Below are 27,871 nucleotides of genomic sequence, written 5' to 3' on the forward strand. Positions count from 1 at the left end.
TGATTCCTCCCTGCAGGGAACTGAACATCCAAAATGCTGAGCAGACCCCCTTCTTTGAGAAATCTGCTGCCTTCCTGGGGCTTGAGAAAGAGGTGCCACCAGGAATCCACCTTGACTGGTACAGCCATCAGACCATAACTCCTTAATGCTTTTCCATAGACGGGAGACAAAGCAGGGGTGGGCAGTAGTAGGACAAGGGGGAATGGTTTTAAACTGGGACAGGGGAGGTTTAGGTTGGATGTTAGGAAGAAGTTCTTCACCCAGAGGTTGATGACGCACTGGAACGGGTTGCCCAAGGAGGTTGTGGATGCCCCATCCCTGGTGGCATTCAAGGCCAGGCTGGATGTGGCTCTGGGCAGCCTGGTCTGGTGGTTGGCGACCCTGCACGTAGCAGGGGGGTTGAGACTCGATGATCATTGCGGTCCTTTTCAACCCAGGCCATTCTATGATTCTATGAAGCAGCTACATTTGTATCAAAGGCTATCAAAAGGGAGTTCAGGGCCTTGGAACAACAGCTGAAGGAACTGTCTCCTGTCTTGGGTGAGGACATGGAAACAAATCAAAGGATCTTATCCTTACATACATGGCTTCGCCACAGGTGCCATCGTCAGAACTCTGGTTTTTATTTTGGCAACCAAATGGCCTATATGGCACCAGGTTTGTGGGCACCAGGTGAGGTTTGCCTTTTCCAGAGGGGGAGAAGGGTCCTTGGGGCAAAACTAGAGGGCTCATTGGGATGGTTTTAAACTGGACCTGAATTGGGATGGGGGGGGGATAGAGAGCCTTCCCGTGATAAGGTGTGGGATGGCATAGCTAGATGAGAGGGACAGGGTACGAGCAAGGGGCTTGAAGGACCTGTTGCCCTGAGTGGTGCTGGCAACACTGCAGCACATATGAAATCCTGTGGTGATGAGGCGGTGGCAGCTGGGGCAATAGGAGAAGGCAGAGGGAAAAATGAAGGGGAATACTTCAAGGAATTAAGGAGTTATCCTTTAAGGACTTGACAAGACCAGCTGCCCAGCTGAAGTGCCTCCACACCAATGCACACAGCCTGGGAAACAAACAGGAGATGCTGGAATCTACTGGGCTACTAGAAAACCACAATGTAGTTGCCATCACTGAAACCTGGTGGAATGATTCCTATGACTGGAGTGTGCCTGTTGACTGCTACGAGCTCTTCAGAAGGGACAGACGAGGAAGGAGGGGACGTAGTGTTGCTATCTACATCATGAACGCAATAGAACCTGAAGACTTGTCCCTAAAGTATAGTCATGAGCAAGTCAAAAGCCTATGGGTGATGGTTAGAGACCTACGCAGCAAGGGAAGCCTTGTGATCAGCGTCTACTACAGGTCACCCAGTCAAGCAGAGCCTGTCAACCTCCAGCTCCAGGGGGCATCGCAATCGCAAGCACTCATCCTGCTGGAGGACTTCAACAAAGACGCAGTTCTTCCCATTATCTGAACAAACTGCAGGGCTGCTTTTCAGTGAACGCTAACAAGCTTAGCAATAGCATTACAGTTGGTATCAAAAGTAGGATCAGAATTTGTTCAGAGGTGGAAAGGGGAAAAAAGCAGAGAACAAGCAGAAGACACAGAGAGGAAACCACTACTTAAGTGGACAGAGCTGGAGGTCAAAAGTGGAAAAATAGTTCTACTGGTACACAGTGGACTGTGTGTTCAGGGGTCAGGTCTCCACTTGTATGGAGAGAGGTTTGCGTTGTGCTGCTCCAGCCTTCGTGTCACAGTGTATCTTGCTTAGCGCAGAAATAAGTGCCTGAGTCATTGAGTAGGACGTGATCTATCGCCACTGATAAGGATTTCTCCTTAGTCCCACTGCTCTGGAAGTGGCTTTTGAATTCTTCCTCAAACTCTGCTTTGTTACCTTCCACTGAACGAACAATCAGCTGCAAAGTGGCGTTCTTCCCCACTGGCAGCTTGTACCAGAACATGGTCTGGATTACACTCTCTTTGTGTGAGCAGTTCAGAGTCAGAGAGTCTCCCAGTCGGACAATCATGTCTGGGGTTTGCTGAAGAGCCCAGCCTAGAAAAGCAAAGAAGAAAAGAAACGGTGAGGAATGGAATGAGTTGAAAGAGACACAGAGACACATCCTTGAATTAATCGATGGGATGCCAGCATGTCGGACGCTGTCCCATTTCTCTGGAAGGGACAGATAGGAGACAGAAAAAAACAATTTCAAATGTACTACTAGTATTTTTTTTTTCTTACATATATTTTTTTAAATACTAACTTCACCACACTTGGTTGAAGTTTTAAAATGTGACAGAAAAAAAAAATGTGTAGACTGGCAGAGCTTTTTGAGTAAGAGACTGAGGAAAATTTCACCTCATTCATTGCTCATCCTCCCCAGGGAGCCCTGGGGAATGGAGCATTGCCAACAACTGAACACATTGTTGAAGCACCAGCAGAAGGCTTGTCAAGGGAGAACAAAATTTACATACCTACATGGGCCAGCAAGGCCGTAAGAAACCAGCAGGGAAACATGGGAAAAGTGTTATCTTCTTCAGCTGATCTGCCTGTGGTGCCAGCACTGACCTAGGAGCTCTGTTGTGTGAGGAGGAAACATTGAGGAAGGAAGAAATGCATGATGTTGGAGTGGGCAGGACTGTGTGAGACCGCCCAGAGAGCAGTTGGTTAGAAAGCAGATGGTTGGCTGGGAATTGTGTGAAATACAGACAGTAGTAGGTGGTACAAACCCTGCACAGCTGGCTTTACGTGTGTGTATGTGTATGTGCGCAGCCACAGGAACGTGTGGGGACGGGATGGGAGCCTGAGTTTGAGACAAGGCATAGGGATGCTTTGGGGTTTTCCTCTCTTCCTCTTGAAACAGCTGAGATCTTCACAAAAGAGGTATTATGCAAAAAAAATTACAGAGAAACGGGGCTCTGTTGTTCTCTTCTGTGCCCCACATCTAAGTTCCTGAAATTTCAACGATCCTGACCACAGACATTACAGCGCTGGATCTTCTCTGGTTAGGCCAATGCAGTTCATGCCACGTTCGTGCTTTGTTCATCATTCGGCCTGCCCTGGGCTGTCAATGGCTTCTGTGTGAGAGTCATCAGCTACTCTGCAGGAGTGTAGAAGAGCACCTCCCTCCTTCTACCTTCCCGCTGCCGACAGCAGGGTTACTGACTGCAGTCTGTCTCGTTCAGTAAGCACTTGGAGACTACTAAAGCGTACTGGTACTTGACACTGAGAGGAAGGGCATTTGCTTCACAGGGACTGCAAGCATGTGGGTGGAAGAAGTAAACAGTCAGTGGAGGTGGTGAGGGGGCATCCGTCTTCTATGAGAGGTGAGGAGAGTGTCTGAGGAGACAGCAAGGGTGACTCAGAAAAACTGCGAGGGAAGAGAAAGGTACACCCTCCCTTGGTGCAGGCAGGAATGTGAGATTGGCCTCCTTGAGAATTTCTCTGCTTGCACTGCATCTCTTTTTTAAAAGAAAGGCTTGCCGTTTTTTTTTTTTTTTTTTTTCTGTTTTTTATTCTATTTTGTCTCTAGTTGCATTTAAGCATCACGAAGTACTTGACTTCTTTCAACAGTTTTTGAGGTTATCTTTTGGGAGTTGACATGATGAATTTGGCAGCTCCTTGGATAATGGTTGTTTGTCAAACACACTAGCATTTAACAAACTCTGCATCATAAGCAATAACACTCTTTCAGAGAATTTTGGGAGCTCTCACTGTTTGTGATCACTGTATTTGTGTTCACATACATTGTATCCACAAATATCAACTTCTACTGAGATTCTTTTGTGGCAAAAATCACTATCTGTAAAGTAAAAGCCACCGCATTTCTTAGATTGACACAATCCTTTAGATTAAATGGGTGAAATGCTTTCAAATAGAAATTGTGAGCATTCCACATTTAAACAAAGTATCTTAGGAGATGGAGGGCCACATAAAGTACTTTTCTCATATTCTGTTTTTGAAATTACTTCTGAATATTTTGTTTGAGAAAACACTGTATCATTCAGATAGAAAGAAGCACGTTGCTGAAGAAAATGCTTTTTTCTTTAAAGAAACTTAAGAAATGGATAGAAATGGCGTTCTAGTTTCAGTTTTTTTTTTTAATAGATGTAAAATATCTTTCAATCCTCTACATACAACGTTCTGCTTCTGGATTCAGCCTGCTTTCTTAAAAATGGCACCAACAGCACAGAGAGATCTCAAGGGGTTACTATGAACAAGTGCTATGAGAAACCACCAATCTTCCGAAACGCAAGTATGTCTTTATTTTGAAAGTTGTTCTTTGAAATAATTAAAGAGAGCTCTATATCTTATGAAAGGTTTATTATTAACTGTTATGTTATCTGTAATTACTATCAGTACCTTCTAATGTAGGATATCAGTACCTTCATTTGGATCTTCAAGGTTTCCACTGTTTGTTTTTTGTCCTGGAGAAAACCTTGGGTTAACGATATGCCATTTCAGAAGATGTATTTCTAGAAGTTCAAGTTTCCAGTCCACCAGTCTGGGATCGAGGCTGTGTCAAGATCATGAAATTCTTAGTGTTAGTCGCCTTTGTTGGTGTGGCTGGTGAGTGTATTTTTACTTTTATTTTTGTAATCTAAAATGAAACCTATTTCTGAGGAAAATTGTAGCATAATCTGTCGTGAGAAATTGCAGTTGAGTTTACATTTGCAAAAGGCTTAAGGCAAAGCACTTCTACTTCTTTTGACTCCTAACTATCCGCCCAGAATAACTTATTTCACGAGACATGAATGCCTTCATGGTTCTTGACCGGGGAACGCTACAGTGCTTACCCAGGTTCAAAAAAGAAGACCATGTAAATTCATGAATCTTCCACTGAAAATGAATTACAAAGCACCTCTTTCTCAGGGAATCTTGAAGCTACTGTAAATTCTTTGAATATGGGAGAGTGTCCAAGGAGATGTGACTGCAGACTTGTCTTGTACTTTCATTGTCTGCTATTGACTGCTACTACGGACAAGATCCTGGTACAGACAAACCTTTGGTCTTATCCAACAAGAACATTTGTATATTATCAAGTTCACTCTGGAAATAGCATCCAGGGCTTCAGACACAGACAGATGGTCTGCCAATCTAAATTCAATCAGCTTATTTTAGGCAGAAGCGAACAAATGTGTGCTAGAGTTAACCATAACTGCTACTGTGCATTTTTGTAGAACCAGAGCCTATGCGTGAGATGTTTCAGTCAGCCACAGGGCCACGGAGGCTACAGCTGTGCAAGGAGTGCTGTACCCTACCAGGTGTCTCTGAATTCTGGATATCACTTCTGTGGAGGCTCTCTCATCAGCAGCCAATGGGTGCTGTCAGCTGCTCACTGCTACAAGTCGTGAGTGGAAAAAATATATCCCATAATCTACCTCTTTTCTCCAGTTCACTTTTGCCAGGAATGTAGAGCTATGAGATCCAAACATATAAATAACTCAGTTCTCACAGAAGACAACTGAGGAATGAGTGGGTCATTCAGAAAGATGGGCTGATGCATCACAAGAGGTTTTCCCCTTCTGCAAATGTTTTTCTGAATGCAGATTACTTCCTGAAATGACAACGTGGTAACCTAGACAGTTATGTGTGTGGTCTCTCAGAAATTGAATTGATTTGTTAAAACTTAATTACAGTAGAATACGGAGAGGAACGACTTCATCGTGATACCAGTTTGTCTTCCAGAATGTTTGTACTTGCCACAAAACAATCCTTCGTAAATTCACCACCAGCACTGGGAATAAGATCTCAGTATGGATCCCTGGAATTTATTGCAGGACAAGAAAAGTACCCGGCACAAAGAGTTAATGCATACAGTGATAGGCAGCTTTCTCACAACCCTGATGTCAGTGGCAGTAAGGTAAGTGACATTCCTTCTTTTTTCCAGTTCCATTCAAGTGAAGCTTGGGGAATACAACCTGGCAGCCCAAGACGGCAGCGAGCAGACCATTAGTTCATCTAAAGTCATCCGTCACTCTGGCTACAATGCCAACACACTGAACAATGATATCATGCTCATCAAGCTTTCCAAAGCAGCCACACTCAACTCCTACGTCAACACAGTTCCTCTGCCTACCAGCTGTGTGACCGCTGGAACAACGTGCCTGATCTCTGGATGGGGCAACACACTCAGCAGCGGCTGTGAGTGCTGCGTGGGAATGTGTCTGAGGACACTGGACATAGTCTAAGACCTCAGAATGAAGTCCAAACAGTGCAGGGTAAAGAACAGAGAAGTGCTGCAGGGCAAGCCTTTTTGAAGAATGATTTTAAATGATCAGTCTATGTAGGACAACAATCATTTAGCTGCCCTGATGGCAAGACTTTCTAAGATTTTTGATCCTGTTTTATTTTGTGAAGACGGAATCATTTATGTCACTCAAGTGCCCTTCACTCAGATGTGTGGCAATCTGGACATTTTGTGTCTTGGCACCATCAGCCGTGCAGTTCCAAGCACTAGTGATTTACTAGTTAGCTGAGCTCTGAGAATATTATAAAAACGTGTGAATGTGGATCTAAAACTGCTACAAAAGAGCTCCACTCTTTGCCACTGATGGTCAGAAGCATGGCTGGGGACCGCTGTCTAATTCTCTGGCCAAAATAAACCTGCACCGGAGATGGGGCTAGTTTGCCTGCGGCCCCAGATTTCTGCGTCATACGTACTGAAAGAGTAGTTCTTAGTTCCAAGCCTGCCAGCTGGTGACTTTCTAGATGCAGGGTAGAACAGAGGGCCCATGGGTAGAATTTGTTTCATCTAAACAAAGAGACTTACAGCTCGGAAACAAAATGAGGACTGCTAAAACACGGTGTCCAGCAATGACTTTTCTGTTAAGAAAGATGTTTTTTCCAGGCTCTAAAATTCTATCAGCTATGCCATCATAGATGCCTGAATAGAGGAAAAGACTCCTGCCAGGTAAAACAACTGCCTCTCCTATCTGTACCTTTCCTTTATTCTCCTAGTAGAGGATGAGATCATGTTAGAGATACTCAGTGGCATGTTTGAAACCATTTTTTTAACTAAAGTATGCTAGCTCTTGCACTTTGGGCTACCGAAAATGGAGACGTGCTGCACCAGAAAATAAACAATAATCGCAGAGGCTATAACCTAGGATGCAAATGTTAGTATTGGATTCAATGAGAATAAAATATCACCATACCAACATCCAGGAAGTCTGGAAAATGAACACACCTGGTAATTGCACTGCATGTTGTGTATGCTTGATTCTGTGGAAAAGTTTTGCAGAATAATGTGCCAGTAAAAGGTTTCTGAGCACCTGCCAAGAACGGCACCCATGAAAAATAAGTAACTTACTACTGTCTGTGATGCCTTAGAAGTACGGCATGTTAGCATCAGGTACAGAATTGTAAGCAGAAATTATCTTTGTATGAAAAAGTCTCCCTCTAGAATCTCAGTGGGTTCTGGGAATCATGGCTTACTGCCGATGCTGATAACATTTGCTGAGCATCTGTATCTTTATCTGTACAGGGGGATTCCGGTGGTCCAGTCGTCTGCAATGGTCAGCTTCAGGGTATTGTTTCCTGGGGCTTTGGATGTGCACAAAAAGGTTATCCTGGTGTTTACACTAAGGTTTGCAATTATGTTTCCTGGATTAAAACGACTATGTCTTCCAACTGAGACACTCATTTTACGTGACCTGCTTTTCCTCCTCCTCATTTCCTTCTGCTTTGGAATTGGATGTACACACCTTCACAAAAAATAAACATTTTCAGGCAGCCCTTCTTTGTGCAGTTCCTCTGGTTACTTCCATGGGTTATTTCATGGGGAACACCGACAAGTAATATCACTATCTCTCTCTCTCTCTACTTATCTAATACTTGTAGTGTCTCTCAACTAGAAGAATCTTGGAATGCTTTCTACCCTCAACTTCAGGAGTCCTTCAGCCAGTTATGTACAAGCATCCTGAAGCAGGAGATATTTTCTGTTTATAATCATATAGTCAAATGCTACACATCTACATAAAACAGCTGAAGGAGCGTGGCGAACTACAGAGGCAACACACTTCTATTACAGAAAACAGCAGGCAGCAAATCAAACGCTCCCGATCACCCCTAACCCACAGTCATATGACTGAATATTTCCTAGTGCAAAATCACTGAAAGCTCTACCTGGGGAATGAAGGCAAGCTCTTGCTAGGGCTTGTTCTCTTAATGTACCAGTACTGTGACCTACCAAGGCTATTTTACTAAATTGCTGGGGCTGCTGTCCGTACCATTTTGCTCATTGGACATGCTGGGCTTTCTTAGTTTTCCTGGAACAGTCAAAAGAACAGAGGTGTTCCTGAGCTTTGGTTTTGCATCCTGTTGTCCCAGTCTGCCCCAAGAGAATCCATGAAAAAACTGCCAAAGTTGCCCAGGAGCTGTGCAGTTGTGTCCCGGGGAAAAGAAAAAAAAAAAAAAAGAAAGGAGAAAAAAGAAATGGGAGAGGAGAAAAGTGGGGCACAAAGGAACAAATGCCATTTTCAATTGGAGAGGTTTTTGCGTAGCTCCTTCAGATTCTTTGTTGTCGATATACCTCTTAGGTACGTAATAGGTGCCTGAGCCAGGAAAAAAGTACAATATACAAACAAGATCAGACCATAGCATGATATCTCACTGCTCTGAAAGTCCTTGATGAATTCCTTCTCAGCATCTTCCTTTGTGGCTTTCTTTGTTCCTATAAAAATCATCCTTCCCTTCAGTCTCTTTGTACCAGGAGACAGAGATCTTACCGGGGAGCTGTTGAAAGTCACAGGTTTTCCCTCCACGGCCAGTGTGAGTGGAGACTTAAATATCCTTGCCTGGTATTATCAGCCAAGAAGCAAATTTGTTACCTGATGTGCAACGAGCCAATTCCCACACACGCAAGAGAGAGTTTTCTTTTTATTTGGGCCCGGGTGCTGGAAAGTTGAAAGCTTCCTGAAATCAAGGACAATAACAAAAATTTCTTCACTGTGTTTGTGCATTAAATTCCCATATATTCCGTCTACCTAATACAGAAGGAACAACTACTACCTACGTATTAATAAGGTCAAACAACCGCGATAATCCATCCCCTTCTGGCCTCATTCCCAGCCAGCTGTTCTTGCATGGGGTTGTTCACGGGTCTTACATGACCTTCCGTGATTGCTGGGAGAATGCTCCTCTTCATCCTTCTATCCTTATATGGTCACCTTAGAACAAGCTGAACAGTCCTCCTCTGGCCAATACTCCAGGAGGAACAATTGTATTTGATTAATCTGATAACATAAGACATTCTGCTCGATCAAAGTATTTTGCATTTCTGTTGATTAAACGCAGACAATATCCCCTTCTTTCTAAACAAAGACCTGTTTCTCCATATCATGTGTAGAACAAGCAAAGGCAATCACAGAGCCTTTATTTCAGAAATAGGCACAATAGGAAAAGATATCCAGTAGGAATTAACTCACCCCTCCCGGTAACAGTGTGGAGAAAGGGACGGGCTGAGGAATGTGACCCTGCACCGTTCATACTGTCATGCCGCCAGAGAGAAGGGCAGGGGGAAATAGGGACCCGCGCAGACTCAGACCTCACAGGAAGTATCGCGGAGACGGAAGGGGTGGCTCCAGACCACTCCCTGCCCCGCTCCACACACCTGCACACTCACGTAGCCCAACCATTGGTTCAGGCTGTGACCTTGGAATTCCACTACAGCACAGAGTTACCTAGATCTATCTGTGCCCATGACAGGGGGACAGCAGGCCCACAGGCCTGGAAAGGAAGGAAAGAGAGAAAAAAAAGTGTCAACAGTTCACAGGCTGTTCTGGTCTGGTCCCGTGACCAGAGGAGGAGTTATTAAGTAGCACTGAGGAGGAATGTTGATTTACTAAATATGATATCAGAATGCGAGATAACACAATAAAACGCAATTCAGTTGGAATCGAGGCCACCAAAATCAAATAAAATGAGAGAGAGCATGTCCAAATCAAAGGCCTTACTCTAAAGCTGCAGGCAAAAAGCAGCAAGGCACCATGTGCTTCTCAACAGTTAACAAAGAGACAGAGGCTCCTGAGCTGCCAGGAGCTCCACCTCTCTTCCTCTGGGCACAAAGTCCTCGGGGGAATGCAGGCCCTCCGCCCCTCCCCCTCCAAGAACCAAGCACCCAGAAAGAGTGGTCCATGGAGCTGCAACAATAACTCTTCAACTCCCAGTGCTTTACATGATGTTATGATGTGGAATACCGACAACTAAGAAGTCATAAAACCAGAACACTGCCCTCTGAGAGAGTTTAGAAATATCCACCAGGTTTCGGTATGTTATCGGAGGGATGAAAATGTTGGAGGACAGTGAAGAGGATGAGGAAGATGGGGGAAAATACACATTTCTATCGTACACAGAGCACGTCCTTGACTACGAGGGATGAGCATGTTGAGAAGAGTAGTTGGGAAACAGTCTCTGTCCTCTGCCACTGTCTACTCCATGTCTCAATGCGTTCTGTATGCAAAGAAGAAATTCCGCTTTCTAGATTATATGCCAGACTTGATATTCAAACTGCTGAAATGTTCTTATGGGCTCTCCCTTCTGATATGGTTGGAACATCACTTATAGCCGTGATAGACCCTACCACGAAAAGGTAGCTTACAAAGCTGCTCCCTTTCTGTACGCGTACTGGGTCTGTCTGGAATGGAATTTGCCCCTATGGAAGCCCATGTAGTACTGTTCTTTGCACAGTTTGATATCACACCAGTGTTTTACCTACGGTTTGTCATCAGAGAGTCTGGGAAGAAAACTCTCTACCTCCAGTGTGGTATTAGAAAGCGACATTATTTTAGTTTGCCATTATGTGCCAGACAAGTTGGCAAATCAAGCACATGCTCTCGGAGTTCAGGTTCCACGTTTAAACAGTTAAGACATACAGATGCAATATATTTCCCGGTAACACCATATATATAAATTCTTTTCCAAGAACTCATTAATAAACGCTTATGTCTCTGCAAGCACGCGCAGTGAGGCTGTATGACCAGCTACTTCATCCCCTTTATTAGACAGCTTCAGCTTCATCACAGTGACTTTCAGCTGACCTTCAGCTGTTTTCCCCCAATTTGGCGAATTTCTGTTGCTCGTTACGCCTTAAAGAACAACCTTTTATCTTGGTACACTACAACTCAAAACAATTAATATGAAATCCGAGCAAAAGTCCTTGCACTTGGTGGATACAAAGAGGCTTCCAGTACATACTATGTAGGTCAAAAGTAGACTGTTGTGGCTTTGGCGCTTCAGTGAAGCAAGGTTCATTCAAAACAAGACTGATCACGTACCAAGCAAACTGGAAAATTCTAGTACTAGCACACTTCAATTCTTTTTGCTAAACTAATACACTTAAATTAACATGTATTCATCCCTATTGCTAAACCAGCCTACATCATGCTAAGCAGTGCCTGCACAGCATCCAGGTGGCCTCTCAAGCTGGCCCCCCACCCCTAACAAAGGCCAGTCTGCTGGCAGCGGGTGAGAAAGTGGTGGGGAGGGGGCTTAGCCAGGGCAGCTGCCCAAAAATGACCAAAGGGATATTCCATGCTGTATGACATTATTATTATTGTTATTTTTTTTTTTTTTAGCACAGACTTTGTGTGAGTCAGCCGCATAGCGGAAATTGGCACCAAGGGAGCCTTCACAGAAAGGTAAACATGGCGGAAAAAGCCGTCGCGAAGGGACGTCCCCGACGTTCGGCAGCACTGACGCGCTGCGGCGGAGCCGGGGGCGACAGCGGCCGAAGCCCCTGCGTGTACAAAACCTGCCGCTAGGGGGCGGCGCGAACGGGACGGGCAAACGGCGCGGCGGGTCAGAAGGGCGCGGCGCGGCAGTTGGCGCGGGCGGCTCGAGCACGGAGGGAGAGATTGCCACCGTCCGCGGGCACAGACTTAGTCATGGTATCCACGCGAAGGAGAGCAAGGATGTCTGCCCCTGCCAGGAAGGATGCTGAAACCCCGACTGAGTGCCGAGGCAGCCGTGCAGCTGTCCGAACCTCTGGCTGTGTAGAGTGCATGAGCCTTTCCCCGGCATCGTGGGGAAAGCAGCAGTCAGAACAGCTGTGCGAGGTGTGAGCAGGTAGACGACCTGCTCCGACTTGTGATGAGGCTACAGGATGAAATACGTGCGTTAAAAACTGTCATGGGGGACAAACAGGAAAACCACAGTTCACCCACGCACTGACACGTTATTCCAAAGGAAAGAACAGAAAACCCAAGGCAGTCTGTATCACATCAGGTCGAGGGGAAAAAGAATTGCAAGGCTGGAGGCAAGAACACAAAGGAAAAGAGCAGATGGAGACAAGTTTGTGCTTGAAGCCGAATACAAAAACGCTCCTTGCTTTCTCCAGCGACCCCCCCACCGTCCTCCCACCCTCCGCCGGGTGCCCCTCTCCAGCAGCTATGGGGCCCATCTGTGGCTGATAACAATCCACTCAGTCTGGACAAACTAATGAAACCAAACCACAAAAAGCCTTTCCCCAAAATCAAGACTACGCCGTTGAAGAATAAGAGATGGATAGTAGTTGTAGGTGATTCCTCCCTGCAGGGAACTGAACATCCAAAATGCTGAGCAGACCCCCTTCTTTGAGAAATCTGCTGCCTTCCTGGGGCTTGAGAAAGAGGTGCCACCAGGAATCCACCTTGACTGGTACAGCCATCAGACCATAACTCCTTAATGCTTTTCCATAGACGGGAGACAAAGCAGGGGTGGGCAGTAGTAGGACAAGGGGGAATGGTTTTAAACTGGGACAGGGGAGGTTTAGGTTGGATGTTAGGAAGAAGTTCTTCACCCAGAGGTTGATGACGCACTGGAACGGGTTGCCCAAGGAGGTTGTGGATGCCCCATCCCTGGTGGCATTCAAGGCCAGGCTGGATGTGGCTCTGGGCAGCCTGGTCTGGTGGTTGGCGACCCTGCACGTAGCAGGGGGGTTGAGACTCGATGATCATTGCGGTCCTTTTCAACCCAGGCCATTCTATGATTCTATGAAGCAGCTACATTTGTATCAAAGGCTATCAAAAGGGAGTTCAGGGCCTTGGAACAACAGCTGAAGGAACTGTCTCCTGTCTTGGGTGAGGACATGGAAACAAATCAAAGGATCTTATCCTTACATACATGGCTTGGTCACTGGTGCCATCGTCAGAACTCTGGTTTTTATTTTGGCAACCAAATGGCCTATATGGCACCAGGTTTGTGGGCACCAGGTGAGGTTTGCCTTTTCCAGAGGGGGAGAAGGGTCCTTGGGGCAAAACTAGAGGGCTCATTGGGATGGTTTTAAACTGGACCTGAATTGGGATGGGGGGGGGATAGAGAGCCTTCCCGTGATAAGGTGTGGGATGGCATAGCTAGATGAGAGGGACAGGGTACTAGTAAGGGGCTTGAAGGACCTGTTGCCCTGAGTGGCGCTGGCAACACTGCAGCACATATGAAATCCTGTGGTGATGAGGCGGTGGCAGCTGGGGCAATAGGAGAAGGCAGAGGGGAAAATCAAGGGGAATACTTCAAGGAATTAAGGAGTTATCCTTTAAGGACTTGACAAGACCAGCTGCCCAAGTGCCACCACACCAATGCACACAGCCTGGGAAACAAACAGGAGATGCTGGAATCTACAGGGGCTACTAGAAAACCACAATGTAGTTGCCATCACTGAAACCTGGTGGAATGATTCCTATGACTGGAGTGTGCCTGTTGACTGCTACGAGCTCTTCAGAAGGGACAGACGAGGAAGGAGAGGAGGTAGTGTTGCTATCTACATCATGAACGCAATAGAACCTGAAGACTTGTCCCTAAAGTATAGTCATGAGCAAGTCAAAAGCCTATGGGTGATGGTTAGAGACCTAGGCAGCAAGGGAAGCCTTGTGATCAGCGTCTACTACAGTGTCTACTACAGGTCACCCAGTCAAGCAGAGCCTGTCAACCTCCAGCTCCAGGGGGCATCGCAATCGCAAGCACTCATCCTGCTGGAGGACTTCAACAAAGACGCAGTTCTTCCCATTATCTGAACAAACTGCAGGGCTGCTTTTCAGTGAATGCTAACAAGCTTAACAGTATCATTACAGTTGGTATCAAAAGTAGGATCAGAATTTGTTCAGAGGTGGAAAGGGGAAAAAAGCAGAGAACAAGCAGAAGACACAGAGAGGAAACCACTACTTAAGTGGACAGAGCTGGAGGTCAAAAGTGGAAAAATAGTTCTACTGGTACACAGTGGACTGTGTGTTCAGGGGTCAGGTCTCCACTTGTATGGAGAGAGGTTTGCGTTGTGCTGCTCCAGCCTTCGTGTCACAGTGTATCTTGCTTAGCGCAGAAATAAGTGCCTGAGTCATTGAGTAGGACGTGATCTATCGCCATTGATAAGGAGTTCCCCTTAGTCCCACTGCTTTGGAAGCGGCTTTTGAATTCTTCCTCAAACTCTGCTTTGTTACCTACCAATGAACGAACAATCAGCTGCAAAGAGGTGTTCTTCCCCACTGGCAGCTTGTACCAGAACATGTTCCAGTTTCCACTCTCTTTGTGTGAACAGTTCAGAGTCAGAGAGTCTCCCAGTCGGACAATCATGTCTGGGGTTTGCTGAAGAGCCCAGCCTAGAAAAGCAAAGAAGAAAAGAAACTGTGAGGAATGGAATGAGTTGAAAGAGGAACAGAGACACATCCTTGAATTAATCGATGGGATGCCAGCATGTTGGACGCTGTCCCATTTCTCTGGAAGGGACAGATAGGAGACAGAAAAAAACAATTTCAAATGTACTACTAGTATTTTTTTTTTCTTACATATATTTTTTTTAAATACTAACTTCACCACACTTGGTTGAAGTTTTAAAATGTGACAGAAAAAAAAAATGTGTAGACTGGCAGATCTTTTTGAGTAAGAGACTGAGGAAAATTTCACCTCATTCATTGCTCATCCTCCCCAGGGAGCGCTGGGGAATGGAGCATTGCCAACAACTGAACACATAGTTGAAGCACCAGCAGAAGGCTTGTCAAGGGAGAACAAAATTTACATACCTACATGGGCCAGGAAGGCCGTAAGAAACCAGCAGGGAAACATGGGAAAAGTGTTATCTTCTTCAGCTGATCTGCCTGTGGTGCCAGCACTGACCTAGGAGCTCTGTTGTGTGAGGAGGAAACATTGAGGAAGGAAGAAATGCAAGATGTTGGAGTGGGCAGGACTGTGTGAGACCGCCCAGAGAGCAGTTGGTTAGAAAGCAGATGGTTGGCTGGGAATTGTGTGAAATACAGACAGTAGTAGGTGGTACAAACCCTGCACAGCTGGCTTTACGTGTGTGTATGTGTATGTGCGCAGCCACAGGAACGTGTGGGGACGGGATGGGAGCCTGAGTTTGAGACAAGGCATAGGGATGCTTTGGGGTTTTCCTCTCTTCCTCTTGAAACAGCTGAGATCTTCACAAAAGAGGTATTATGCAAAAAAATACAGAGAAACGGGGCTCTGTTATTTTCTTCTGTGCCCCACATCTAAGTTCCTGAAATTTCAACGATCCTGACCACAGACATTACAGCGCTGGATCTTCTCTGGTTAGGCCCATGCAGTTCATGCCACGTTCGTGCTTTGTTCATCATTCGGCCTGCCCTGGGCTGTCAATGGCTTCTGTGTGAGAGTCATCAGCTACTCTGCAGGAGTGTAGAAGAGCACCTCCCTCCTTCTACCTTCCCGCTGCCGACAGCAGGGTCACTGACTGCAGTCTGTCTCGTTCAGTAAGCACTTGGAGACTATTAAAGCGTACTGGTACTTGACACTGAGAGGAAGGGTATTTGCTTCACAGGGACTGCAAGCATTTGGATGGAAGAAGTAAACAGTCAGTGGAGGTGGTGAGGGGGCATCTGTCTTGTATGAGAGGTGAGGAGAGAGTCTGAGGAGACAGCAAGGGTGACTCAGAAAAACTGCGAGGGAAGAGAAAGGTACATCCTCCCTTGGTGCAGGCAGGAATGTGAGTGATGAATTTGGCAGCTCCTTGGATAATGGTTGTTTGTCAAACACACTAGCATTTAACAAACTCCGCATCATAAGCATTAACACTCTTTCAGAGAATTTTGGGAGCTCTCACTGTTTGTGATCACTCTGTTTGTGTTCACATACATTGTATCCACAAATATCAACTTCTACTGAGATTGTTTTGTGGCAAAAATCACTACCTGTAAAGTAAAAGCCACCGCATTTCTTAGATTGACACGATCCTTTAGATTAAATGGGTGAAATGCTTTCAAATAGAAATTGTGAGCATTCCACATTTAAACAAAGTATCTTAGGAGATGGAGGGCCACATAAAGTACTTTTCTCATATTCTGTTTTTGAAATTACTTCTGAATATTTTGTTTGAGAAAACACTCTATCATTCAGATAGAAAGAAGCACGTTGCTGAAGAAAATGCTTTTTTCTTTAAAGAAACTTAAGAAATGGATAGAAATGGCGTTTTTGTTTCAGTTTTTTTTTAATAGATGTAAAATATCTTTCAATCCACTACATACAACGTTCTGCTTCTGGATTCAGCCTGCTTTCTAAAAAATGGCACCAACAGCACAGAGAGATCTCAAGGGGTTACTATGAACAAGTGCTATGAGAAACCACCAATCTTCCGAAAAGCAAGTATATCTTTATTTTGAAAGTTGTTCTTTGAAATAATTAAAGAGAGCTCTATATCGTATGAAAGATTTATTATTAACTGTTACGTTATCTGTAATTACTATCAGTACCTTCTAATGTAGGATATCAGTACCTTCATTTGGATCTTCAAGGTTTCCACTGCTTTTTTTCCTGGAGAAAACCTTGGGTTAACGATAAGCCATTTCAGAAGATGTATTTCTAGAAGCTCAAGTTGCCAGTCCACCAGTCTGGGATCGAGGCTGTGTCAAGATCATGAAATTCTTAGTGTTAGTCGCCTTCGTTGGTGTGGCTGGTGAGTGTATTTTTACTTTTATTTTTGTAATCTAAAATGAAACTTATTTCTGAGGAAACTTGTAGCATAATCTGTCGTGAGAAATTGCAGTTGAGTTTACATTTGCAAAAGGCTTAAGGCAAAGCACTTCTACTTCTTTTGACTCCTAACTATCCGCCCAGAATAACTTATTTCACGAGACATGAATGCCTTCATGGTTCTTGACCGGGGAACGCTACAATGCTTACCCAGGTTCAAAAAAGAAGACCATGTAAATTCATGAATCTTCCACTGAAAATGAATTACAAAGCACCTCTTACTCAGGAAATCCTGAAGCTGCTGTAAATTCTTTGAATATGGGAGAGTGTCCAAGGAGATGTGACTGCAGACTTGTCTTGTACTTTCATTACCTGCTATTGACTGCTACTACGGACAAGATCCTAGCGAACAAATGTGTGCTAGAGTTAACCATAACTGCTACTGTGCATTTTTGTAGAACCAGAGCCTATGCGTGAGATGTTTCAGTCAGCCACAGGGCCACGGAGTTCCTTATGCCAGATGTTAACATATGCTATTTCTTATTTCGCAGTTGCCTTCCCCATCAGTGATGAGGATGATGACAAGATTGTGGGAGGCTACAGCTGTGCAAGGAGTGCCGCACCCTACCAGGTGTCTCTGAATTCTGGATGTCACTTCTGTGGAGGCTCTCTCATCAGCAGCCAATGGGTGCTGTCAGCTGCTCACTGCTACAAGTCGTGAGTGGAAAAAATATATCCCATAATCTACCTCTTTTCTCCAGTTCACTTTTGCCGGGAATGTAGAGCTATGAGATCCAAATATATAAATAACTCAGTTCTCACGGAAGACAACTGAGGAATGAGTGGGTCATTCAGAAAGATGGGCTGATGCATCACAAGAGGTTTTCCCCTTCTGCAAATGTTTTTCTGAATGCAGATTACTTCCTGAAATGACAACGTGGTAACCTAGACAGTTATGTGTGTGGTCTCTCAGAAATTGAATTGATTTGTTAAAACTTAATTACAGTAGAATACGGAGAGGAACGACTTCATCGTGATACCAGTTTGTCTTCCAGAATGTTTGTACTTGCCACAAAACAATCCTTCGTAAATTCACCACCAGCACTGGGAATAAGATCTCAGTGTGGATCCCTGGAATTTATTGCAGGACAAGAAAAGTACCCGGCACAAAGAGTTAATGCATACAGTGATAGGCAGCTTTCTCATAAGCGTGATGTCAGTGGCAGTAAGGTAAGTGACATTCCTTCTTTTTTCCAGTTCCATTCAAGTGAAGCTTGGGGAATACAACCTGGCAGCCCAAGACGGCAGCGAGCAGACCATTAGTTCATCTAAAGTCATCCGTCACTCTGGCTACAATGCCAACACACTGAACAATGATATCATGCTCATCAAGCTTTCCAAAGCAGCCACACTCAACTCCTACGTCAACACAGTTCCTCTGCCTACCAGCTGTGTGACCGCTGGAACAACGTGCCTGATCTCTGGATGGGGCAACACACTCAGCAGCGGCTGTGAGTGCTGCGTGGGAATGTGTCTGAGGACACTGGACATAGTCTAAGACCTCAGAATGAAGTCCAAACAGTGCAGGGTAAAGAACAGAGAAGTGCTGCAGGGCAAGCCTTTTTGGAGAATTATTTTAAATGATCAGTCCATGTAGGACAACAATCATTTAGCTGCCCTGATGGCAAGGCTTTCTAAGATTTTTGATCCTGTTTTATTTTGTGAAGACGGAATCATTTATGTCACTCAAGTGCCCTTCACTCAGATGTGTGGCAATCTGGACATTTTGTGTCTTGGCACCATCAGCCGTGCAGTTCCAAGCACTAGGGATTTACTAGTTAGCTGAGCTCTGAGAATATTATAAAAACGTGTGAATGTGGATCTAAAACTGCTACAAAAGAGCTCCACTCTTTGCCACTGATGGTCAGAAGCACGGCTGGGGACCGCTGTCTAATTCTCTGGCCAAAACAAACCTGCACCGGAGATGGGGCTAGTTTGCCTGCGGCCCCAGATTTCTGCGTCATACGTACTGAAAGAGTAGTTCTTAGTTCCAAGCCTGCCAGCTGGTGGCTTTCTAGATGCAGGGTAGAACAGAGGGCCCATGGGTAGAATTTGTTTCATCTAAACAAATAGACTTACAGCTCGGAAACAAAATGAGGACTGCTAAAACACGGTGTCCAGCAATGACTTTTCTGTTAAGAAAGATGTTTTTTCCAGGCTCTAAAATTCTATCAGCTATGCCATCAAAAATTTCTCTCTATTTTCTTGTAGCTCTGTATCCAGATGTCCTGCAGTGCCTGAATGCCCCTGTACTCTCCTCAAGCCAGTGCAGCAGGGCTTACCCTGGTAGAATTACCAGTAACATGATATGTATAGGATACCTGAATGGAGGAAAAGACTCCTGCCAGGTAAAACAACTGCCTCTCCTATCTGTACCTTTCCTGTCTTCTCCTAGTAGAGGATGAGATCATGTTAGAGATACTCAGTGGCATGTTTGAAACCATTTTTTTAACTAGAGTATGCTAGCTCTTGCACTTTGGGCTACCGAAAATGGAGACGTGCTGCACCAGAAAATAAACAACAATCGCTGTGGCTATAACCCTGGATGCAAATGTTAGTATTGGATCCAATGAGAATAAAATATCACCATACCAACATCCAGGAAGTCTGGAAAATGAACACACCTGGTAATTGCACTGCATGTTGTGTATGCTTGATTCTGTGGAAAAGTTTTGCAGAATAATGTGCCAGAAAAGGTTTCTGAGCACCTGCCAAGAACGGCACCCATGAAAAATAAGTAACTTACTACTGTCTGTGATGCCTTAGAAGTACGGCATGTTAGCATCAGGTGCAGAATTGTAAGCAGAAATTATCTTTGTATGAAAAAGTCTCCCTCTAGAATCTCAGTGGGTTCTGGGAATCATGGCTTACTGCTGATGCTGATAACATTTGCTGAGCATCTGTATCTTTATCTGTACAGGGGGATTCCGGTGGTCCAGTCGTCTGCAATGGTCAGCTTCAGGGTATTGTTTCCTGGGGCTTTGGATGTGCACAAAAAGGTTATCCTGGTGTTTACACTAAGGTTTGCAATTATGTTTCCTGGATTAAAACGACTATGTCTTCCAACTGAGACACTCATTTTACGTGACCTGCTTTTCCTCCTCCTCATTTCCTTCTGCTTTGGAATTGGATGTACACACCTTCACAAAAAATAAACATTTTCAGGCAGCCCTTCTTTGTGCAGTTCCTCCGGTTACTTCCATGGGTTATCACATGACACAGACAAGTAATATCACAGACAAGTAATCTCACTCTCTCTCTCTCTCTCTATTTAGCATGCTGGAGGACGAGATATTTTCTGTTTATAATCGTATAGTCAAATGCTACACATCTACATAAAACAGCTGAAAGAGCGTGGCGAACTACAGAGGCAACACACTTCTATTACAGAAAACAGCTGGCAGCAAATGAAACACTCCCGATCACCCCTAACCCACAGTCATATGACTGAACATTTCCTAGTGCAAAATCACTGAAAGCTCTACCTGGGGAATGAAGGCAAGCTCTTGCTAGGGCTTGTTCTCTTAATGTACCAGTACTGTGACCTACAAGTCTATTTTACTAAATTGCTGGGGCTGCTGTCCATACCATTTTGCTCATTGGACATGCTGGGCTTTCTTAGTTTTCCTGGAACCGTCAAAAGAACAGAGGTGTTCCTGAGCTTTGGTTTTGCATCCTGTTGTCCCAGTCTGCCCCAAGAGAGTCCATGAAAAAACCGCCAAAGTTGCCCAGGAGCTGTGCAGTTGTCTCCCGGGGAAAAGAAAAAAAGAAAAAAGAAAAGAGAAAAAAGAAATGGGAGAGGAGAAAAGTGGGGCACAAAGGAACAAATGCCATTTTCAATTGGAGAGGTTTTTGCGTAGCTCCTTCAGATTCTTTGTTGTCGATATACCTCTTAGGTACGTAATAGGTGCCTGAGCCAGGAAAAAAGTACAATATACAAACAAGATCAGACCATAGCATGATATCTCACTGCTCTGAAAGTCCTTGATGAATTCCTTCTCAGCATCTTCCTTTGTGGCTTTCTTTGTTCCTATAAAAATCATCCTTCCCTTCAGTCTCTTTGTACCAGGAGACAGAGATCTTACTGGGGAGCTGTTGAAAGTCACAGGTTTTCCCTCCACGGCCAGTGTGAGTGGAGACTTAAATATCCTTGCCTGGTATTATCAGCCAAGAAGCAAATTTGTTACCTGATGTGCAATGAGCCAATTCCCACACACGCAAGAGAGAGATTTCTTTTTATTTGGGCCCGGGTGCTGGAAAGTTGAAAGCTTCCAGAAATCAAGGACAATAACGAAAATGTCTTCACTGTGTTTGTGCATTAAATTCCCATATATTCCATCCATCTAATAGAGAAGGAACAAGTACTACCTACGTATTAATAAGGTTAAACAACCGTGATAATCCATCCCCTTCTGGCCTCATTCCCAGCCAGCTGTTCTTGCATGGGGTTGTTCACGGGTCTTACATGACCTTCCGTGATTGTTGGGAGAATGCTCCTCTTCATCCTTCTATCCTTATATGGTCACCTTAGAACAAGCTGAACAGTTCTCCTCTGGCCAATACTCCAGGAGGAACAATTGTATTTGATTAATCTGATAGCATAAGACATTCTGCTTGATCAAAGTATTTTGTATTTCTGTTGATTAAACGCAGACAATATCCCCTTCTTTCTAAACAAAGACCTGTTTCTCCATATCATGTGTAGAACAAGCAAAGGCAATCAAAGAGCCTTTATTTGAGAAATAGGCACAATAGGAAAAGATATCTAGTAGGAATTAACTCACTCCTCCCAGTAACAGTGTGGAGAAAGGGACGGGCTGAGGAATGTGACCCTCCACCGTTCATACTGTCGTGCCGCCAGAGAGAAGGGTGGAGGCAAAGGGGGACCCGCGCAGACTCAGACCGCACAGGAAGTATCACGGAGACGGAAGGGGTGGCTCCAGACCACTCCCCGCCCCGCTCCAGACACCCGCACACTCACGTAGCCCAACCATTGGTTCAGGCTGTGACCTTGGAATTCCACTACATCACGAAGTTATCTAGATCTATCTGTGCCCATGACAGGGGGACAGTGCGCGTCGTGGCACTTGGCGTGGGCGGCTCGAGCACGGAGGGAGAGATTGTCACCCTCCGCGGGCACAGACTTAGTCATGGTATCCACGCGAAGGAGAGCAAGGATGTCTGCCCCTGCCAGGAAGGATGCTGAAACCCCGACTGAGTGCCGAGGCAGCCGTGCAGCTGTCCGAACCTCTGGCTGTGTAGAGTGCATGAGCCTTTCCCCGGCATCGTGGGGAAAGCAGCAGTCAGAACAGCTGTGCAAGGTGTGAGCAGGTAGACGACCTGCTCCGACTTGTGATGAGGCTACAGGATGAAATACGTGGGTTAAAAACTGTCATGGGGGACAAACAGGAAAACCACAGTTCACCCACGCACTGACACGTTATTCCAAAGGAAAGAACAGAAAACCCAAGGCAGTCTGTATCACATCAGGTCGAGGGGAAAAAGAATTGCAAGGCTGGAGGCAAGAACACAAAGGAAAAGAGCAGATGGAGACAAGTTTGTGCTTGAAGCCGAATACAAAAACGCTCCTTGCTTTCTCCAGCGACCCCCCCACCGTCCTCCCACCCTCCGCCGGGTGCCCCTCTCCAGCAGCTATGGGGCCCATCTGTGGCTGATAACAATCCACTCAGTCTGGACAAACTAATGAAACCAAACCACAAAAAGCCTTTCCCCAAAATCAAGACTACGCCGTTGAAGAATAAGAGATGGATAGTAGTTGTAGGTGATTCCTCCCTGCAGGGAACTGAACATCCAAAATGCTGAGCAGACCCCCTTCTTCGAGAAATCTGCTGCCTTCCTGGGGCTTGAGAAAGAGGTGCCACCAGGAAACCACCTTGACTGGTACAGCCATCAGACCGTAACTCCTTAATGCTTTTCCATAGACAGAGAGACAAAGCAGGGGTGGGCAGTGGTAGGACAAGGGGGAATGGTTTTAAACTGGGACAGGGGAGGTTTAGGTTGGATGTTAGGAAGAAGTTCTTCACCCAGAGGGTGGTGACGCACTGGAACGGGTTGCCCAAGGAGGTTGTGGATGCCCCATCCCTGGAGGCATTCAAGGCCAGACTGGATGGGGCTCTGGGCAGCCTGGTCTGGTGGTTGGCGACCCTGCACATAGCAGGGTGTTGAGACTCAATGATCATTGCGGTCCTTTTCAACCCAGGCCATTCTATGATTCTATGAAGCAGCTACATTTGTATCAAAGGCTATCAAAAGGGAGTTCAGGGCCTTGGAACAACAGCTGAAGGAACTGTCTCCTGTCTTGGGTGAGGACATGGAAACAAATCAAAGGATCTTATCCTTACATACATGGCTTGGTCACTGGTGCCATCGTCAGAACTCTGGTTTTTATTTTGGCAACCAAATGGCCTATATGGCACCAGGTTTGTGGGCACCAGGTGAGGTTTGCCTTTTTCAGAGGGGGAGAAGGGTCCTTGGGGCAAAACTAGAGGGCTCATTGGGATGGTTTTAAACTGGACCTGAATTGGGATGGGGGGGATAGAGAGCCTTCCCGTGATAAGGTGTGGGATGGCATAGCTAGATGAGAGGGACAAGGTACGAGCAAGGGGCTTGAAGGACCTGTTGTCCTGAGTGGTGCTGGCAACACTGTAGCACATATGAAATCCTGTGGTGATGAGGCGGTGGCAGCTGGGGCAATAGGAGAAGGCAGAGGGGAAAATCAAGGGGAATACTTCAAGGAATTAAGGAGTTATCCTTTAAGGACTTGACAAGACCAGCTGCCCAAGTGCCACCACACCAATGCACACAGCCTGGGAAACAAACAGGAGATGCTGGAATCTACTGGGCTACTAGAAAACCACAATGTAGTTGCCATCACTGAAACCTGGTGGAATGATTCCTATGACTGGAGTGTGCCTGTTGACTGCTACGAGCTCTTCAGAAGGGACAGACGAGGAAGGAGGGGACGTAGTGTTGCTATCTACATCATGAATGCAATAGAACCTGAAGACTTGTCCCTAAAGTATAGTCATGAGCAAGTCAAAAGACTATGGGTGATGGTTAGAGACCTAGGCAGCAAGGGAAGCCTTGTGATCAGCATCTACTACAGTGTCTACTACAGCGTCACCCAGTCAAGCAGAGCCTGTCAACCTCCAGCTCCAGGGGGCATCACAATCGCAAGCACTCATCCTGCTGGAGGACTTCAACAAAGACGCAGTTCTTCCCATTATCTGAACAAACTGCAGGGCTGCTTTTCAGTGAACGCTAACAAGCTTAACAATAGTATTACAGTTGGTATCAAAAGTAGGATCAGAATTTGTTCAGAGGTGGAAAGGGGAAAAAAGCAGAGAACAAGCAGAAGACACAGAGAGGAAACCACTACTTAAGTGGACAGAGCTGGAGGTCAAAAGTGGAAAAATAGTTCTACTGGTACACAGTGGACTGTGTGTTCAGGGGTCAGGTCTCCACTTGTATGGAGAGAGGTTTGCGTTGTGCTGCTCCAGCCTTCGTGTCACAGTGTATCTTGCTTAGCGCAGAAATAAGTGCCTGAGTCATTGAGTAGGACGTGATCTATCGCCATTGATAAGGAGTTCCCCGTGGTCCCACTGCTTTGGAAGCGGCTTTTGAATTCTTCCTCAAACTCTGCTTTGCTACCTTTCATTGAATGAACAATCAGCTGCAAAGTGGTGTTCTTCCCCACTGGCAGCTTGTACCAGAGCATGGTCCAGATTCCACTCTCTTTGTGTGAACAGTTCAGAGTCAGAGAGTCTCCCAGTCCGACAATCATGTCTGGGGTTTGCTGAAGAGCCCAGCCTAGAAAAGGAAAGAAGAAAAGAAGCTGAGAGGAATGGACTGAGTTGAAAGAGACACAGAGACACATCCTTGAATTAATAGATGGGATGCCAGCATGTTGGACGCTGTCCTATTTCTCTGGAAGGGACAGATAGGAGACAGAAAAAAACAATTTCAAATGTACTACTAGTATTTTTTTTTCTTACATATAGTTTTTTAAATAATAACTTCACCACCCTTGGTTGAAGTTTTAAAATGTGACAGAAAAAAAAAAAAAATGTGTAGACTGGCAGATCTTTTTGAGTAAGAGACTGAGGAAAATTTCACCTCATTCATTGCTCATCCTCCCCAGGGAGCCCTGGGGAATGGAGCATTACCAACAACTGAACACATTGTTGAAGCACCAGCAGAAGGCTTGTCAAGGGAGAACAAAATTTACATACCTACATGGGCCAGCAAGGCCGTAAGAAACCAGCAGGGAAACATGGGAAAAGTTTTATCTTCTTCAGCTGACCTGCCTGTGGTGCCAGCACTGACCTCGGAGCTCTGTTGTGTGAGGAGGAAACACTGAGGAAGGAAGAAATGCATGATGTTGGAGTGGGCAGGACTGTGTGAGACCGCCCAGAGAGCAGTTGGTTAGAAAGCAGATGGTTGGCTGGGAATTGTGTGAAATACAGACAGTAGTAGGTGGTACAAACCCTGCACAGCTGGCTTTACGTGTGTGTATGTGTATGTGCGCAGCCACAGGAACGTGTGGGGACGGGATGGGAGCCTGAGTTTGAGACAAGGCATAGGGATGCTTTGGGGTTTTCCTCTCTTCCTCTTGAAACAGCTGAGATCTTCACAAAAGAGGTATTATGCAAAAAAAATTACAGAGAAACGGGGCTCTGTTGTTCTCTTCTGTGCCCCACATCTAAGTTCCTGAAATTTCAACGATCCTGACCACAGACATTACAGCGCTGGATCTTCTCTGGTTAGGCCAATGCAGTTCATGCCACGTTCGTGCTTTGTTCATCATTCGGCCTGCCCTGGGCTGTCAATGGCTTCTGTGTGAGAGTCATCAGCTACTCTGCAGGAGTGTAGAAGAGCACCTCCCTCCTTCTACCTTCCCGCTGCCGACAGCAGGGTTACTGACTGCAGTCTGTCTCGTTCAGTAAGCACTTGGAGACTATTAAAGCGTACTGGTACTTGACACTGAGAGGAAGGGCATTTGCTTCACAGGGACTGCAAGCATTTGGGTGGAAGAAGTAAACAGTCAGTGGAGGTGGTGAGGGGGCATCCGTCTTCTATGTGAGGTGAAGAGAGAGTCTGAGGAGACAGCAAGGGTGACTCAGAAAAACTGCAAGGGAAGAGAAAGGTACACCCTCCCTTGGTGCAGGCAGGAATGTGAGATTGGCCTCCGTGAGAATTCCTCTGCTTGCACTGCATCTGTTGTTTAAAAAAACAGCTTGCCGTTTTTTTTTTCCTATTTTTTATTCTAATTTGTCTCTCGTTGCATTTAAGCATCACGAAGTACATGACTTCTGTCAACAGTTTTTGAGGTTATCTTTTGGTAGTTGACATGATGAATTTGGCAGCTCCTTGGATAATGGTTGTTTGTCAAACACACTAGCATTTAACAAACTCCGCATCATAAGCATTAACACTCGTTCAGAGAATTTTGGGAGCTCTCGCTGTTTGTGATCACTGTATTTGTGTTCACATACATTGTATCCACAAATATCAACTTCTACTGAGATTCTTTTGTGGCAAAAATCACTACCTGTAAAGTAAAAGCCACCGCATTTCTTAGATTGACACGATCCTTTAGATTAAATGGGTGAAATGCTTTCAAATAGAAATTGTGAGCATTCCACATTTAAACAAAGTATCTTAGGAGATGGAGGGCCACATAAAGTACTTTTCTCATATTCTGTTTTTGAAATTACTTCTGAATATTTTGCTTGAGAAAACACTGTATCATTCAGATAGAAAGAAGCACGTTGCTGAAGAAAATGCTTTTTTCTTTAAAGAAACTTAAGAAATGGATAGAAATGGCGTTTTTGTTTCAGTTTTTTTTAATAGATGTAAAATATCTTTCAATCCTCTACATAAAACGTTCTGCTTCTGGATTCTGCCTGCTTTCTTAAAAATGGCACCAACAGCACAGAGAGTTCTCAAGGGGTTACTATGAACAAGTGCTATGAGAAACCACCAATCTTCCGAAAAGCAAGTATATCTTTATTTTGAAAGTTGTTCTTTGAAATAATTAAAGAGAGCTCTATATCTTATGAAAGGTTTATTATTAACTGTTACGTTATCTGTAATTACTATCAGTACCTTCTAATGTAGGATATCAGTACCTTCATTTGGATCTTCAAGGTTTCCACTGTTTGTTTTTTGTCCTGGAGAAAACCTTGGGTTAACGATATGCCATTTCAGAAGATGTATTTCTAGAAGTTCAAGTTGCCAGTCCACCAGTCTGGGATCGAGGCTGTGTCAAGATCATGAAATTCTTAGTGTTAGTCGCCTTTGTTGGTGTGGCTGGTGCGTGTATTTTTACTTTTATTTTTGTAATCTAAAATGAAACCTATTTCTGAGGAAACTTGTAGCATAATCTGTCGTGAGAAATTGCAGTTGAGTTTACATTTGCAAAAGGCTTAAGGCAAAGCACTTCTACTTCTTTTGACTCCTAACTATCCGCCCAGAATAACTTATTTCACGAGTCATGAAGGCCTTCATGGTTCTTGACCGGGGAACGCTACAGTGCTTACCCAGGTTCAAAAAAGAAGACCATGTAAATTCATGAATCTTCCACTGAAAATGAATTACAAAGCACCTCTTTCTCAGGGAATCTTGAAGCTACTGTAAATTCTTTGAATATGGGAGAGTGTCCAAGGAGATGTGACTGCAGACTTGTCTTGTACTTTCATTGTCTGCTATTGACTGCTACTACGGACAAGATCCTGGTACAGACAAACCTTTGGTCTTATCCAACAAGAACATTTGTATATTATCAAGTTCACTCTGGAAATAGCATCCAGGGCTTCAGACACAGACAGGTGGTCTGCCAATCTAAATTCAATCAGCTTATTTTAGGCAGAAGCGAACAAATGTGTGCTAGAG

At 45.0% G+C, this 27,871-nt stretch overlaps 2 protein-coding genes and 2 gene segments (V, D, J or C); 1 reads left to right on the forward strand and 3 right to left on the reverse strand.

The window, feature by feature from the left end:
• Nucleotides 1-27,871, reverse strand: part of TRBV6-5 (T cell receptor beta variable 6-5) — a gene marked incomplete in the record, with an annotated part of 201,106 nt that overhangs the window by 86,572 nt on the left and 86,663 nt on the right.
• On the reverse strand, nt 931-15,085 carry LOC107054571. The segment is given in 2 exon segments: nt 931-2,041; nt 14,974-15,085. Coding segments are annotated over 2 exon segments (345 nt in total).
• KLK7 (kallikrein-related peptidase 7) lies at nt 2,717-20,146 on the forward strand. Of its 2 annotated transcripts, XM_046944796.1 has the most exons (7): nt 2,717-2,869; nt 2,966-3,374; nt 4,094-4,555; nt 17,449-17,614; nt 18,155-18,408; nt 19,169-19,305; nt 19,878-20,146. In XM_046944796.1, exons 3-7 carry the CDS (start codon nt 4,516-4,518, stop codon nt 20,025-20,027), a joined length of 747 nt encoding a protein of 248 aa, XP_046800752.1. In that variant the 5' UTR covers nt 2,717-2,869; nt 2,966-3,374; nt 4,094-4,515; the 3' UTR covers nt 20,028-20,146. The 2 variants fall into 2 exon arrangements, with proteins under 2 accessions (XP_046800752.1, XP_040507333.1); XM_040651399.2 differs by having other exon boundaries at nt 2,717-3,312.
• Nucleotides 14,016-25,912, reverse strand: LOC112530244. The segment is given in 2 exon segments: nt 14,016-14,553; nt 25,210-25,912. Coding segments are annotated over 2 exon segments (447 nt in total).

The sequence above is a fragment of the Gallus gallus genome, chromosome 1, assembly GCF_016699485.2.
Source record: "Gallus gallus isolate bGalGal1 chromosome 1, bGalGal1.mat.broiler.GRCg7b, whole genome shotgun sequence".
Lineage (NCBI taxonomy): Eukaryota > Metazoa > Chordata > Aves > Galliformes > Phasianidae > Gallus > Gallus gallus.

Excerpts from the sequence above, each read along its gene's own strand:
- KLK7 (XM_040651399.2), top strand. The coding sequence starts at position 4,516 with ATGAAATTCTTAGTGTTAGTCGCCTTTGTTGGTGTGGCTG. Across the intron at positions 18,409-19,168 it reads CAACACACTCAGCAGCGGCT|CTCTGTATCCAGATGTCCTG; the intron begins GTGAGTGCTGCG and ends ATTTTCTTGTAG. Across the intron at positions 19,306-19,877 it reads GAGGAAAAGACTCCTGCCAG|GGGGATTCCGGTGGTCCAGT; the intron begins GTAAAACAACTG and ends TTATCTGTACAG.